The 15,011-nt window shown below is 49.2% G+C and overlaps 1 protein-coding gene across 1 annotated transcript in view; it reads left to right on the forward strand.

The window, feature by feature from the left end:
* The window catches only part of scn4ba (sodium channel, voltage-gated, type IV, beta a), a 28,481-nt gene continuing 13,470 nt past the window's right edge, over positions 1-15,011 (forward strand). The window contains exon 1 of the mRNA XM_064303781.1: positions 1-538. Within this exon, the coding sequence (XP_064159851.1) occupies positions 445-538 (94 nt within the window). The 5' untranslated portion in view covers positions 1-444. The remainder of the gene's footprint in view (positions 539-15,011) is intronic.

Consider the following 15,011-nt stretch of genomic DNA (forward strand, 5'->3'; position numbering starts at 1 on the left):
ACCGGAGCTTTTTCCTCCCTCGCTTCCCCCTCTCTCTCTCTCTCCCTCCCGCTCCTCACGTCCCGAAGGGCTGAGAGCTCGCTTCACGCTCCCCCTCTCTCCCTGCCTCTGCCTCCGCCTCCCGGCTCTGAGCTCCTCTCCTCTCCTCTCCTCTCCTCTCTGCGCTGGAGGGTCTTCCGCAGGATCGCAGCTGAGCAGCAAGGAGTCCTCTCTCGCTTTTTTTTTTTCGTCCTTCGGTCCACGTCCCGCCTCTCTCTGCGTCTCTCCCTCTCACTCCTCCTTCTCCTATACACCTCCTCCCTCCCGCCCCTCCCTTACCCCACTCCGAAAACCGACTCACACCCAGAGGCACGCGGGGGCCAACAGGCTGACAGAGGGACAGCAAAGAGGAGCCCAGGACAGACAGACATACAGCTGGACAGACAGACAGACAGACAGACGGACATGGAGTCCCGGAGGAATGGCGGGGCGGTCTTGCGCGGTCCTGCCCGGTCCAGCGACGTGGTCCACGCCGGAGTCACCGTCGTGCTGCTGTTCGGTGAGTGCCCCCAGCCGGCTCGGTCGTTCGCATTCTCCCCCTCTCCCCCACTCCCTCTCTCTCGCTCCCCCACTTCTCTCTCTGCCTCTCTTTTAACTGTCCTCGCCCGTGCCGGGGTGGCAGCCAAACCAACTGCAGTTTCTGCACTGCTTGCACAAATTCGAGGGGGGAGGATCGCACCCGTGTTTACTTGTTGCGCTGAGGGTTTATTTGGGAAGGCGCTCCTGTCTGTCCATATTGGGGTGAAACTTCTGCTGCCTGGACAGCTTGTCCCTCCATTCTCTTCGGCGCAGAGATGGGCGCAGTGGTGGGGCGGTGAGGGGGGGTGGGGGGGGGGGGAGGAGGGGGTTCATTTTGAGTTTCAGTGGGAAGGCGGGCTGCCTGGCTGGCTGAGTCGGGGAGGAGATGGGACAGCGCTGGGGGTCTGCTCCAGCTCCACGTTCTTGCGTCCCTCGGTTTGCGCAGGTACAGAGCAGAAGTATTCGGCATCTGTGGAGGTTACTGAGGTGCAGTGCAGGGTCCCATGCGCGTGTATGTGTGTGTGCATGCGCATGTGTGTGTGTGTGTGTATATGCGCATGTGTGTGCGCGCGTGTGTGTGTGTATGCCCGCGTGTGTATGTGCCTAAATGTTTATGTCACACACTATGTTTGTAGTTGATTCGCCAGTGGTAGAAAAAAAAATCGATGGTAACCACTTAAAAAGGGCTCCTTGCTAGCACCAAAACATTTTAGCTCCCTGACCACCACCCCCGCACCCATCCACCGCCCCAAACCGCCACTTCACTCTTCGCTCCTCCTCTCCCTCTAGAAGTTCTGACTGCTGCTTGCCTGCTCTTGTGACGGACGTGCGCTCTCAGTTGGGATTCAGAATGAATAAGAGGCCCCATGGGATTACTCTGTGTACTGGTCCAGCGCTGTTCCAGAAAGCGCTCAAACGAGCCCTTGTGTGTCAGTGATGTTGCGCCGCGCGCTCACACGTCATGGCTCCACCACTGCGTATCTTCTGCTGCGCTGTTAGATTTCTCTCCGCTCTGACTGTCAGCAGAGGGCAAGCCTTGCTCGTATCGGCTGGACTGTGATCTATGCTGTGGTGGAGTTGGTTCAGTAAAAGGGTTCCTGCTCATCCTGAGGACGACTCATCGAATTAAACCGCGCCACAAGCTATCCCTGCAGCGTATGTGAGCGTTACACTGGCCAGTGGTGTACTCTTTGCACACTGGATGCTCAGTCCGCAGGCTCTCTGTTCCTCCCTCCTTCTGTGATGGTAAAGGAGGGAGGAAAGGAGGGGGGGCGTCCAAGTATTTGTGGTAGGAACGCAGGAAGGCGTGCACCTAATGTACTCATATCAGCCGGTGTACGCAGTGGGGTGTCAACAGCCGACAGGAGGGCTGCAATCCAAAGGGGGCCAGATTGGGCAGGACGGCTCCGGTCAGGGGTGAGGGGGTTTTTGGTGGGTTCGGGTGGGATGGTTCCCTCTCCTCAAGCTATTCTGCATTGATGATCTACCCTCTCATGAGTTTAAGCTGAGTCCCTGTTGCGTGACTGTGCAAGGCCGCTTACAGTCAGTGCATTTTCATTTTACCCCAGAACTGTAGTGATTGAGCCTGTATGGACCCGTGTACATACACTGTACACTTCATACACGTGGCCAAGCTTGAGAAATCCTCAATCTGCTTCAGATGCAAACTTTTAAGCTGCTGGATTTTCTATTGCGCGTGTGCAAAGTGGTCTTGGGATGTCGCTGGCATGAAATGAGCTGACGCAGGTGCGTTGGGCAGCCCGTGCAACTGGCGTTTGAGGAGCGAAGTGCACCATCGATCCGAAAGTGCGGATCTGCGGCGGGACTGTTTCCATGCTCTAGGCGCCCTTTGGTTTTGCCCACTTTTTCCCGGTAACCGTTGAGCTATTAGTGCAACTTCTGCGCTGCGTCAAAGCCTGCAAACCGGGCCGGGGGGGGGGCGGGGGGGGGGGGGGGGGCAGCTGCCGGGGGGAGCCGCCGCATGCAGCATCACCGCAACACTCAGGTGCGCTCGGCGCGGCTGCAACGTCGCTGCGCCAAGAACGCGCAGCCTGGCTAACGGGCTCGTTAAAAAAAGAGCCTCGTCCGGCACCTTCAGAGCGAGCCGCTTCCTCCGCTGAGTCCTCGCGGGGCGAAGCCGTCCCTGGGCTGTGATGAAGATGAAGGTCACCGCTCTGGCCACGGGTCCTAGAGTTTAGGGGCTTCAGGTGAACGTTGCCGTCCAGCCCGTCCTGAGCTACGCACTGGCAGCGTGTAACGCATGAGTAACGCACGTCACCGTAAACGCATTCACCCACAAAATGTAGCAAACTGTAAGAGTTGCAGCTCTGCTAATTCTTGCGTAGCATTGGCCGTGCGTTAGAATGCTTCTGAGAGCCGGACGGCGGCTCAGTTTTCAAAGGGACGCTTGCGCGGTGGATTTTATAGCGTCATCTTTAATCCTCCAGCTTTCTGAGGAGAGGGGCGGTCGTGTTGCGGTGGCTCGGCTGACCTCTGCCGTCTTCCGGGTACAGCCTTGGGGTCGGCACGCTGACAAGGGGGGGGGGGGGGGCAGCCAGCCCCCCTGTCTTTCACACAACCAGGAGGCTTCAACATGCGCTTCACAGTCTTTATTTGTCTTTCCCTCTCTTTCCACCCTCTCACTCTTTCCATCGCTCTGTCCGTCTATCTCTCTCTCTCTGTTTGTGATTGCGCTTCTCCCTGTCGCAGTTTCTGAGAATGCTGACGTTGTGATTTAGAATACCTTTTGGCTGTGTGTGTAAATATTTGTGTGTGTGTGTGTGTGTGTGTGTGTGTGTCCCAAAATATTTGTCATGTTATGATGATGATCCTGATTATTATTACTCTTAATATCATAATTATTATTTATGACAGTGTCCTTGTTCTCTCCCAATGGCTCAACGTGTTCCCTGTCTCCTGGACTCCGCTGGTTGATAAATAGTCTTTCCGTAATCTGTCTCCGGGGTTTTGCCTGTGGTCGTTTCCAGTGTCGGGTTACTGTCACAGTCAGAGCGCACTGTGCCTAATCTCGCTTTGCCAGGTACTCATGAAACTGCGCCAATGTGTGGTCATGTGACCCAATGTGTGGTCATGTGACCCAATGTGTGGTCATGCGACCCAGTGTGTGGTCCTGCGACCTTGCGCTAGAGCGACCCTTTCCCCACCGGGGGCCACCATGACGGTGGGCCTTGGGAGGTTTTTGAGGATTTCTTAGGAGTGCGTTGTGTGCTCCCGCTTTGCAATAGCGCTCTGTTGTGTGATTTAGGCTCAAACTGCCACATTTGGGATGGATATTCTTCCTTTCAACTTAGTATCTTAGCTTAGCATCAGGCTTTATGGCTGCGATTAGCCGTTCTGATTGCAATGACTCTGGCTCTTATCAAAACTGTGTTATTCAAGGCGTGTGAACCTGAGAAAAAAAAAAAAAGGTATTAGTGGCCCACGGTTAGAAACAGGGCATAGCAAAAGCTTATCTTTGTAAAAATAGATACGGCAAAGCAAGCAGGCGGCAGGGAATTATTTATTCATGTTTAGAAGCGTTGCTTCTGCCCGTCTGTCTCCCCAAAGTCCCGGCAGGTGGGAGCTCTACCCCGAGGAGGGGTGTGCCGACGGCCTCTCTGGGTGTTTCGGGAGGGGTGCGCTGCGTCCCGCGGGGCTCGTCCCCGAGCTTAGCGCGGTTCCGCTAGCGCTGGCCGGATGCCAGATGCTGCCCAGTTACTGCCTCCGTCCTCTGAGCCCTGGCATGCCACCCTGTCCGCCACGCGCCCTTTGTCCTTCGACCTTTCACCCCCTTCGCTCCAGGGGGCCCAGCTCGATGGGGAAAAAGTCAGTCCGTGCTCCTCGGGCATGCACATAAAAAAAAAAAAACGAAAGCAGGAAATGTGGGGGGAAGGACAGAATATCAGAGATAAGAAAGGAGTCCTCTGTGAGGCTGCACTTCCCCCTCCCGCTGTGCGACTCTCGAGAGCACGGAGTTCAGCGGCTGCACTTGAAAAGTGGGCTCCATCTAAAGGACTGTGGGCCATTGTGGCTCTGACAGTAATCATCGCAGCCTGCATTAACTTCCGCAAAAAAAGAATGTATGCAGCATTTAGAGAGCCTTGACATAATGGTTTTCTGTGCAGTGAAACAATGGTGCTCTGTTGGTTTGGAAGTGTTCAGTGAAGAAGCCGCAGAGAGACACTCCACTCATTTAAAGACAGACACACAAAGCTCACATACTTTTCGCTGCCAGAAAAAGACTGCATCTGTTGAAACTTTTTTCAGCACATCAAGTACAAGCAGCGGAATCTGTTGGCCGTTTGTTCCTCTGTTTGATCTGCTACCCATCATGCCTAATAAGGACAATTGGTCATAACAAAAGAAGTATTTAATGAATGGATAGAAAAATGTGAAAACTGGTCCAGAAGCACAGTATATATGCTGTTTAAATATATGTGCCTGTTATGTTTCTCCACTCATTTATTCAGATTTTTCCTTTAATTTGTCACCCGTCTGTATATATGCTGTTTAAATATATGGTGATGAAGGCAACCGTAGAATATCCATGCTGACCAGTCAGAGAACCTTAAAATTCCTATGCGATTCATTGTGTATGACAGGACCTCCTGTATTTCAACTGTATAATATCAGGTAGCTACTCAGATGTTCTATATAATAGCCAGGAATGTATTCCTACCAATTTATATAGTAGGGTTGATGACAGATGGCAATCACAGTTACATCATCAGACAGGAACCACAAGCACAGAGAACTGAGGAGACACCAGAGGTGACTGTTTGTATCACAAAAAATATCTGTGGTAGGTATTGAAAACAGGGGATAGGATGCCATATAGGATGTAATTACATGACACAAATAAGATGGGAGCTCCTGGCTGATCTAGAATGTCTGTTTCTACGGCCACCAAATATATTTACACGAGGAAGATGAGGGAAGCGGGAGGTGACATTCCAGGAATTGACAATTTAACACAAAGTCTGAGTCAACAACACCTCTCAGAATTTAATGACCCAATTCAATTACCCATGCGGCTCTCGGGTGCACACAGTGAGTTCCACAGCCAATCAGAATCACAGCGCTCTGCAGTGTGTTGATGGATGGGGTGGATATATGTGGCTTTGAGAACAGGAAAAAGAATTCTCCTGTAAAACCTCACACAAAACAAAATCAATAACCTAAAAACGTTCTGAATGTATTAGACTCATCGAATACAGATGGATATCTTCATCCGCAATGAACTCAACTAACAATTTTTGCGTTATGGAGCATAGCTAATGTACATTATCTTTTTACTGAATTATGTGGATTATATATGTGAGTTGTATAGTGTGGTGAGTGTGTGAATAAACTGTGTAATTATAGTTTGTATGCACATTGGCTGTATGTTAATTGTTTATGTCTGTGTTTTTCTCTCTCCCTGAGATTTCCAGTGTCAGTGTGTGTGTGTGTATACAGTATGTGTGTGTATGTGTGAGTGTATGTGTACAGTATCTGTGTGTATATGTGTGTGTTAGTGTCTGTATACAGTATGTATGTGCGTGTGTATCTGTGTGTGAGTCTAGCCCTCTGTGAGATTGTGGTACACAGTACTGCAGTAGCTCCAGTTGTGACAGAGCGCACTGCTCTCATCTGCAGCACAGAGACTCACAGGGCTGGAGGAGATGCAGGAGCAGTCTGAGCACGACGCACTGCCGATAGCACAGTCACCAGAACAGGGTGCGCGCCGCATCACCCTCTACCGCTGCTCTCACACTCAGCCTTTACACACGACCTCACCGCATCACCACTGCTCTCACACTCAGCCTTTACACACGACCTCACCGCATCACCACTGCTCTCACACTCAGCCTTTACACAGGACCTCACCGCATCACCACTGCTCTCACACTCAGCCTTTACACACGACCTCACCGCATCACCACTGCTCTCACACTCAGCCTTTACACACGACCTCACCACATCACCACTGCTCTCACACTCAGCCTTTACAGACGACCTCACCGCATCACCACTGCTCTCACACTCAGCCTTTACGCAGGACCGCATCACCACTGCTCTCACACTCAGCCTTTACACACGACCTCACCGCATCACCACTGCTCTCACACTCAGCCTTTACACAGGACCTCACCGCATCACCACTGCTCTCACACTCAGCCTTTACACAGGACCTCACCGCATCACCACTGCTCTCACACTCAGCCTTTACACACGACCTCACCGCATCACCACTGCTCTCACACTCAGCCTTTACACACGACCTCACCACATCACCACTGCTCTCACACTCAGCCTTTACACAGGACCTCACCGCATCACCACTGCTCTCACACTCAGCCTTTACACACGACCTCACCGCATCACCACTGCTCTCACACTCAGCCTTTACACAGGACCTCACCGCATCACCACTGCTCTCACACTCAGCCTTTACACACGATCTCACCGCATCACCACTGCTCTCACACTCAGCCTTTACACAGGACCTCACCGCATCACCACTGCTCTCACACTCAGCCTTTACACAGGACCTCACCGCATCACCACTGCTCTCACACTCAGCCTTTACACAGGACCTCACCACATCACCACTGCTCTCACACTCAGCCTTTACACACGACCTCACCACATCACCACTGCTCTCACACTCAGCCTTTACACACGACCTCACCGCATCACCACTGCTCTCACACTCAGCCTTTACACAGGACCTCACCGCATCACCACTGCTCTCACACTCAGCCTTTACACAGGACCTCACCACATCACCACTGCTCTCACACTCAGCCTTTACACACGACCTCACCACATCACCACTGCTCTCACACTCAGCCTTTACACAGGACCTCACCGCATCACCACTGCTCTCACACTCAGCCTTTACACAGGACCTCACCGCATCACCACTGCTCTCACACTCAGCCTTTACACACGACCTCACCACATCACCACTGCTCTCACACTCAGCCTTTACACAGGACCTCACCGCATCACCACTGCTCTCACACTCAGCCTTTACACAGGACCTCACCGCATCACCACTGCTCTCACACTCAGCCTTTACACACGACCTCACCGCATCACCACTGCTCTCACACTCAGCCTTTACACAGGACCTCACCGCATCACCACTGCTCTCACACTCAGCCTTACACACGACCTCACCACATCACCACTGCTCTCACACTCAGCCTTTACACAGGACCTCACCACATCACCACTGCTCTCACACTCAGCCTTTACACACGACCTCACCGCATCACCACTGCTCTCACACTCAGCCTTTACACAGGACCTCACCGCATCACCACTGCTCTCACACTCAGCCTTTACACACGACCTCACCGCATCACCACTGCTCTCACACTCAGCCTTTACACACGACCTCACCGCATCACCACTGCTCTCACACTCAGCCTTTACACACGACCTCACCGCATCACCACTGCTCTCACACTCAGCCTTTACACACGACCTCACCGCATCACCACTGCTCTCACACTCAGCCTTTACACAGGACCTCACCGCATCACCACTGCTCTCACACTCAGCCTTTACACACGACCTCACCGCATCACCACTGCTCTCACACTCAGCCTTTACACAGGACCTCACCGCATCACCACTGCTCTCACACTCAGCCTTTACACACAACCTCACCGCATCACCACTGCTCTTACACTCAGCCTTTACACGACATCACCGCATCACCACTGGTCTCACACTCAGCCTTTACACACGACCTCACCGCATCACGTGGCGTTAAAATGAGAAGCGGTCGGGCATTGTTCACAGGCTGTGACTGATTCTCTGGCCCCATTGCCCCCTAGTGATAAAAAGTTGCCACTGCTGTTGTGTTCGGTGAAGGCTGTGTGGTAATTGCTAGGATGCAAAGTCCCTGTGTCAGCTCTTTGGGAGCGTGTTTGTTCCCTCCTGGAATGGCACACCTTGCCACAGTGCTGCATGTTCAAATCTGGGCATCAATAACTCATCGACAATACGATTGGCTACACAGTCCCTTGCATTCCCCGCCTACTTTTTTTTTCTCCAGTTCGTCACTGCAAATAAGAATTGAATTTTCAAATCTACCTGGTTAAACAAAAAGTAATTTCTGAAAGAGTTACATTATTTATCTTGCAGGTCCTCAGTTTTTTTTTTGAAACAATATATTTATTGGATTTTCTTATATTTCCACAAGAACAATAATAACAATAATACAAACACATAAGCAATAATAAAACAAACAAACAAACAAAGGTCCTCTGCAGGTCCTCAGTTAATATCTAGAGTGACCTATAACACAAGTACACCCAACCAAGCCATAGGAGCAACAATTACAGACCTGCTACAGACCACTAAACAAATCATGAATATATACTTAATACATTCATTAATAAAGCACTAAATTAATAAAGCATTACTAATACATTAATAGATTAATAAAGCACTACATGTGTTATATATTCAAACCTATAACCACAGAACAAATCATAAGTACATACAGGTAAGTCAGGTAATATAGCACTAAATTAATAAAGCTTTGGTAAAACATTAATACAGCACCAAATGCAAGTTATGCAAAACTATAACCTCAATACAAATCATGGATACATACAGATGAACATCCACAAAGAGACATTATGTAACCGAGCGTGCTGAAATGGAAGTCTGCATGCATGCTTATTCTGTTTTATCCTGTTTCTGTGACATGAGAAGTGTAACCACATCAGCCTTGGAAGTTAGCGAGAGAGGAGAGGGAGAGGAGAGGAGGAGAGGAGAGGAGGAGGAGGAGAGAGGAGAGGGGGGAGAGGGGGAGAGGAGGAGAGGGAGGAGAGGGAGGGAGAGGAGAGGAGGAGAGGAGGAGAGGGAGGAGAGAGAGGAGAGGAGAGGGAGGAGAGGGAGAGAGAGAGGAGGAGAGGAGAGGGAGGAGAGAGAGGAGAGGGAGAGGAGAGGGAGGAGAGAGAGGAGGGAAAGGAGAGGGAGGAGAGGGAGGAAAGGGAAGAGAGGGAGGACAGGGAGGGCGTCTTCGTGTTTATGTATCTGTGGGGACTCGTGTACGCTGGGTGTAATGTGGGGTCAGCGCTGAAGGAGTCCTTCACTGGATGTGGAGTGGAGCTGCAGACTGATGGGTGACCTGACCCCAGAGCCCCCGGGCACTGCATCAGGGTGGAACTGAATCAGATCTGAACCCAGCCGCCTACCGGGGACTTTCTCACCCCGTCTGTTAGCTTTTAGCCCTGGCCTGAGCAGGTCAGCGCTTTCTGATGACGGTTTGGGGTTCCTTATGGGGTACGTCTGGTCAGTGTGTAGTATATCCGTGAGAGAACCCAGATTATGAACTTCAGGGGTGACTGTCTTCGTATATTCCTCTGGGGTCAGAGGTCATAAACACAGAGCATACCTGAGTTTGTACCAGTTCCTTCAAATATGCAGGTCAGGTTGATTTATTCCTATCTTTCATTCATAATTGTGAAGTAGGATGTGATTTGTTTCAATCTGATGAACATTGATGTTAGTGGATTTAACAGGGATTGCAGCAGTGAACAGCTGCACAGCCTATATTTCATTTGTGTGAAAGGCTCCGGACACATTCAGAACTGTGACTCACACCGCCTTTTAATCTCCCATCGACTGACGCGATTATATGAAGAGTAAAATCTTATTCTGCCTTCATTCAGCACATCTTCATTAGTTTCGGCCCGAAACAATCACTGTGATATCCTGAAATCCCCCTCCCTCCCTGCGGCAAGAGTTTCCAAAGTGGCTTAAGCCAGGACCAGCACTTTCACCTTTTCATTTTTCAAGGGTAGACTAAATATACAATTGATTGTCAATGTTCAGTCAATAGAAATGTTTTTAATGTTTGCAAATGCAAGTGTGAGTACAGTTCGTGTAGGCGGTTTACCAGATTTCAGATTGAATTGCATTTTGCCCTAAAAATAACGTGCTGGCGTCAGTGGATTACAGGGGTAAAATGGGGGAGTGGGCAAATAAGGTCAGGGAAGGCAGTGAGGGTAAAGTCTGCGATGCAGAAGAGACCTCTCAGACTGTGGCCCTCTGGGAGTGGGAGCGAGCGCGTAATCCCAGCAGCGTGCACTCAGCGCCGGAACCGCAGCCTGCGGTGGGTAGCGCTGCTAAGCTAAAGGCATAAGTCAAATCGGGCAGAAGAAGAGCTGTACAAATTGGTTGCAGACTATTTGCACCACCTGGCCCAGGCAAAGTTTATGTGATCCATAACATGAAAGCAGCGTAGTGCTTTCTATAAGGATAAAATTCCCTTTTTCTCAATTTCATAGCCCCCAACCCCCCCCCCCCCCCCCCCGGCTCCTGTCTGCAGAGGCACGTACGGGTGCAGTGCGCCACATGCTAATTGCGTTTAGCCTGTGAGTCACAGTCTCTTTCGCACTCGAGACACAGGCTCTGATGTATTAAACCCCCCCCCCCAGACGCATTACCGTAAGTAATGCATATCGCTGCCCCTGCGGACCGAGGATAAGCAGACCAACTGAACCCCCCCCCCATGCCCATCCCTAGTGGAGGTAAGAGACAGGACGGTTTCAGCCAGGAGAGAGCTCAGCTGGTCTCCCTACAGTCTGGCTCTGCAGAGAGACAGAGAGAGAGGGGGAGAGAGTGAGTGAGAGAGAGAGAGAATGTAAAGACAAAATTGTAACAGAGAAACACTTCCTGATTGAATGTGCCAAATTCAGCCAAATTTGCGAAAATTTCACCCCAAAATTAGCCCGAAATGTCCCCACTTCAACAGAACACCTGATGTAGACAAGCTACCCTTCATATTAGAGGAAAGCAAAGACTGCTGCATACTAGCAGCACAATGTTTGTTCTTGTTCCCACACTCAGAGGGACAATGAGTGACCCCTGTCATGCATGCCTGCACACACATGCAAACACAGACATACACAGACCTAACATCACATTTTGTAGATTTTTTTTTCTTAATCCATCATCCATATTGTACATTGCTATCTTATTTAACTTGATTTGGCAACACAAATGCATATGTTCGTCATACCAAATAAAGCGCTTTGAAATTGAAATTCTAATTGAGAGAGAGAGACAGAAAGAAATAGGAAGAAAGAAGGAGGAAGAAAGAAAGAGACAGAGAGAGAGAGAGACAGAGGCAGATGGACACGTGTCGAGAAGGTTAAAAAAAAACCCCACTGTCAGCATTTCTGTCTTTCAGAAAGAGCAAAATGAATGAATTATTAAGCATCTCTTAGCTGTGTAAATATGGACAGAGGACCCAGGGTACAGCGAGAGGGGCACAACACCATAAGGGGACCCTGAGGGCCAGAGGCTGGAGAGGAAGGAAAGAGGGAAGAGAATAAAGAAAGAGATAAGGAGAGAGGGAAAAGGAGTGAGAGGCAGGGAAAGATATGTAGAGTGAGAGAGAGTGAGACAGAGGAGAGAGAGAAGGATGTATAGACTGAGAAAAAGAGAGGGACATGGTTTACCATACACAGATCCCAGATTCAGGTTGCGAGCCGCTATCGTGTATGTGCCACACACACAAGGCCTGCTGTGGATTCACATTTCAGCAGAACAGATGGCTGACATTTATGTCGGTTTTGCATGCAAGCCCAAGAGCACTGCACAGCTGCACATGCCCCTGGACGTGCACACACCCCTGCAGCTGCGCATGCCCCTGCAGCTGCGCAGGGGAGCAGGTGACATATACCCTCCTAATGGGCGTGTCCCACTGGACCACAAAAGACTCGTGCTGCTCCAGTCAAAAAACAGAACATCTGGCAACCCTACTGTGAATATGTGTGTGCGGGTATTGTGTGAGTGAATGTGTGAGTGTGAGCATGTGTGTGCGTGTGCATGTGTGCGTGTGCGCAATTGCATTTGCATGAGTGTCTTTCTGGTTTGTTTTGTTTGTTTTTTTTGGGCAGATTAACCAGTGTTCCTCCGTTAATCTGGGATTAGCTCTGAGAAGGGGGCGGGGGGGTTAAATTTTACAGGTCTTAGCCAGCTTGACTGGTTGAAAAGAAACAAGTAATGATAGTTCTTGAAGGAATACTGACATTATGTTTGCCGAAACAGCAAATATAACTGCAATGGCTTGACATCACATTTCAGAGGAGAGCACAAGTTTGTAGAGCCAACCTCAGATGGCCTGACAAGAACAATAAATAAAATAAATTTACTAGTCAATGAAAACGGTGTTCTGTGGAGCAACAGAGGAAGAGAGAGGGAAAGTGCGACTAAAATTGAACAAGAAATTAGCGAAAATTTTTAGAGAGATAAAGAGAGTGAGTTGGGGAGGTGGGTTGAAGGAGACGGAGTAAGTTTAACAGTGTTGTTAATGTTGTTAAAGATTAATACTCTCCTCCTGGAACTCAGGTGTTCTCATCTGTGACACCCCCATTTGGACAAGAGCCTCCTTAACCTGCACCCCCACCCCCTGCCCAGAAGTTCCTGGATTCAATCAACATTAGCCCTTAACAGTGACTGAAAAATAAATGCAACCTCTTTCTTTTCCTGACAAGGGCAATTTGCCAAGTTCATTTTGATGATTGATGAACTTGCCAGCCTGTGTCTCGGAAATAACCAAGCATTTGCTTTTCATTGTAATGAGTACCTTTTTGTGAGTAAAAGGTAAGGACAAATGTGGATTGAAACCAGACTTCACAGAAGTGTCCATGCGTATGTGTTTGTGTATGTGTGCATGTGCATGTCATGGTTTTGGCTGATGCCACCATTTATTTTCCTTCCTGCGCCTTTTCTTCAGTTATTACGGCCATTGGTTTTTTCGTGCGCCTTTTTTTCAGTTATTACGGCCTTTGAGTTGATTGAATTATACACCTGCAAATTTCTTTTTACAATTTGCACCTGTTGGTGTTCTATTTAAACCCCGAGCAAGCCGATAAGCTTTGCTTCAGTGTCACTTATGTTGCACGAGAGCCGGTATTCTGGTAAAGGTAAAGGTAAAGGTAAAGGTAAAGGTAAAGGTAAAGGTAAAGGTAAAGGTAAAGGTAAAGGTAAAGGTAAAGGTAAAGGTAAAGGTAAAGGTAAAGGTAAAGGTAAAGGTAAAGGTAAAGGTAAAGGTAAAGGTAAAGGTAAAGGATTGAGTTGCGATATTGGATTGTTGTGGCTATAAAATTAGCACAACAGTCTTTAGCTTATTAGATTGTTGGCAACAAGTTAGTGCCACAATCTAAGCTCAGTATTCTTTCTTTAGGGTGTTACTTTTTCAGCCTCGGTTCGAGGTCTGTTTTCTTTGAGTTGCCCCATTTTCTGCTCCGGCAGTTTTATTTTCATACTCCTTAAGCTTTAGTTTTTTTTACCCAGTACGTGGGTTGTGTAGAGCTTTTCTTTGGGATACTCTCCCTAAGGAGTATTGCTTTCCTTTCCCTTATTTTTCCGCTGTCCTTGTCTCTTGAGACTTTGTGGCTATTTTTCCTCTGGTGAATAGATTAAAGAACCCCCTGTTCAGTCGCGGTTGGTCTCCCAAAACCCCCACTCCCTCACAGTGCATGTGGGTGTATGTACATGTGTGTGCATGTGTGTGTGTGTGACATGTCTAAGTTTGTGAGTGTGTTTCCATGTGTGTGTGCGTGTGTTTCCATGCGTGTATGTGAATGCATGTGTGTTTGTGTATGTGAGTCTGAGAGTGTATGTACGTTTGTGCGTGTGTGTGTATGTTTGTTTGTATTCTGTTTATAAGTTTGCTCTATGTTTCTTGCATTTTCTTCATTTAAAGCCACTTTGAATTTGATTTTGAGAGAGAGGGAGAGAAGGGAGGAGACGAAGATGCAGGAAGCATGACTGTGCAGAAGGAAAACCTACGTTTGGGGAATGCACATCGCCTACTGGGGGGGGGGGGGGGGTGGGGTGGGTCTTCCCCTAGCTCATTCAGTTACTAACTGCTAATGGTATCGTGGGGAGTGGAAGAGAGGAGAGTGAACTGAATCTTGAAAAGACCTGTAATGAAGAATCGCTTCCACTCAATTAACTGCATCAAAAGCAAAGCAGGGACCCTGTGCTCAGCTTCAGAAGCACAGGATCAGCACAGCCATTCACAACTTCAAAGAGATCAAAGGAGAGAGGAAGAAGGGTGATTACGTTCCGAGCTCGGAACTATCGTTCGGAACTATCTATAGTAACAACAACAACCGTGTCCTAGCAACTCCTTCTGCCCTCATTCCTTTTCAGTTCCTCTTCCACATTATCACGAAGGTGGGCGGAGCAAAAACCCATCCGTTAATTGCCAGTTAGTGATCTGTCAGCACCTCTGAACCGCCCATTGATTTTCCCTGCATGATTGCAAATAGCAACGGTCCACAGTGACGACAGAAACAACGGCACACTGCGGCGACCGTGTGTTTTCTCACGCTCACATTGTCAAATTGTTATGTTCATATTATAATAATAATGTAAACACTCGCGTAGCCTGTGATGTAGGCGCTCTATGATTACAGTTTGCAGAA

This window comes from Anguilla rostrata, chromosome 12 (assembly GCF_018555375.3).
Source record: "Anguilla rostrata isolate EN2019 chromosome 12, ASM1855537v3, whole genome shotgun sequence".
Classification (NCBI taxonomy): domain Eukaryota; kingdom Metazoa; phylum Chordata; class Actinopteri; order Anguilliformes; family Anguillidae; genus Anguilla; species Anguilla rostrata.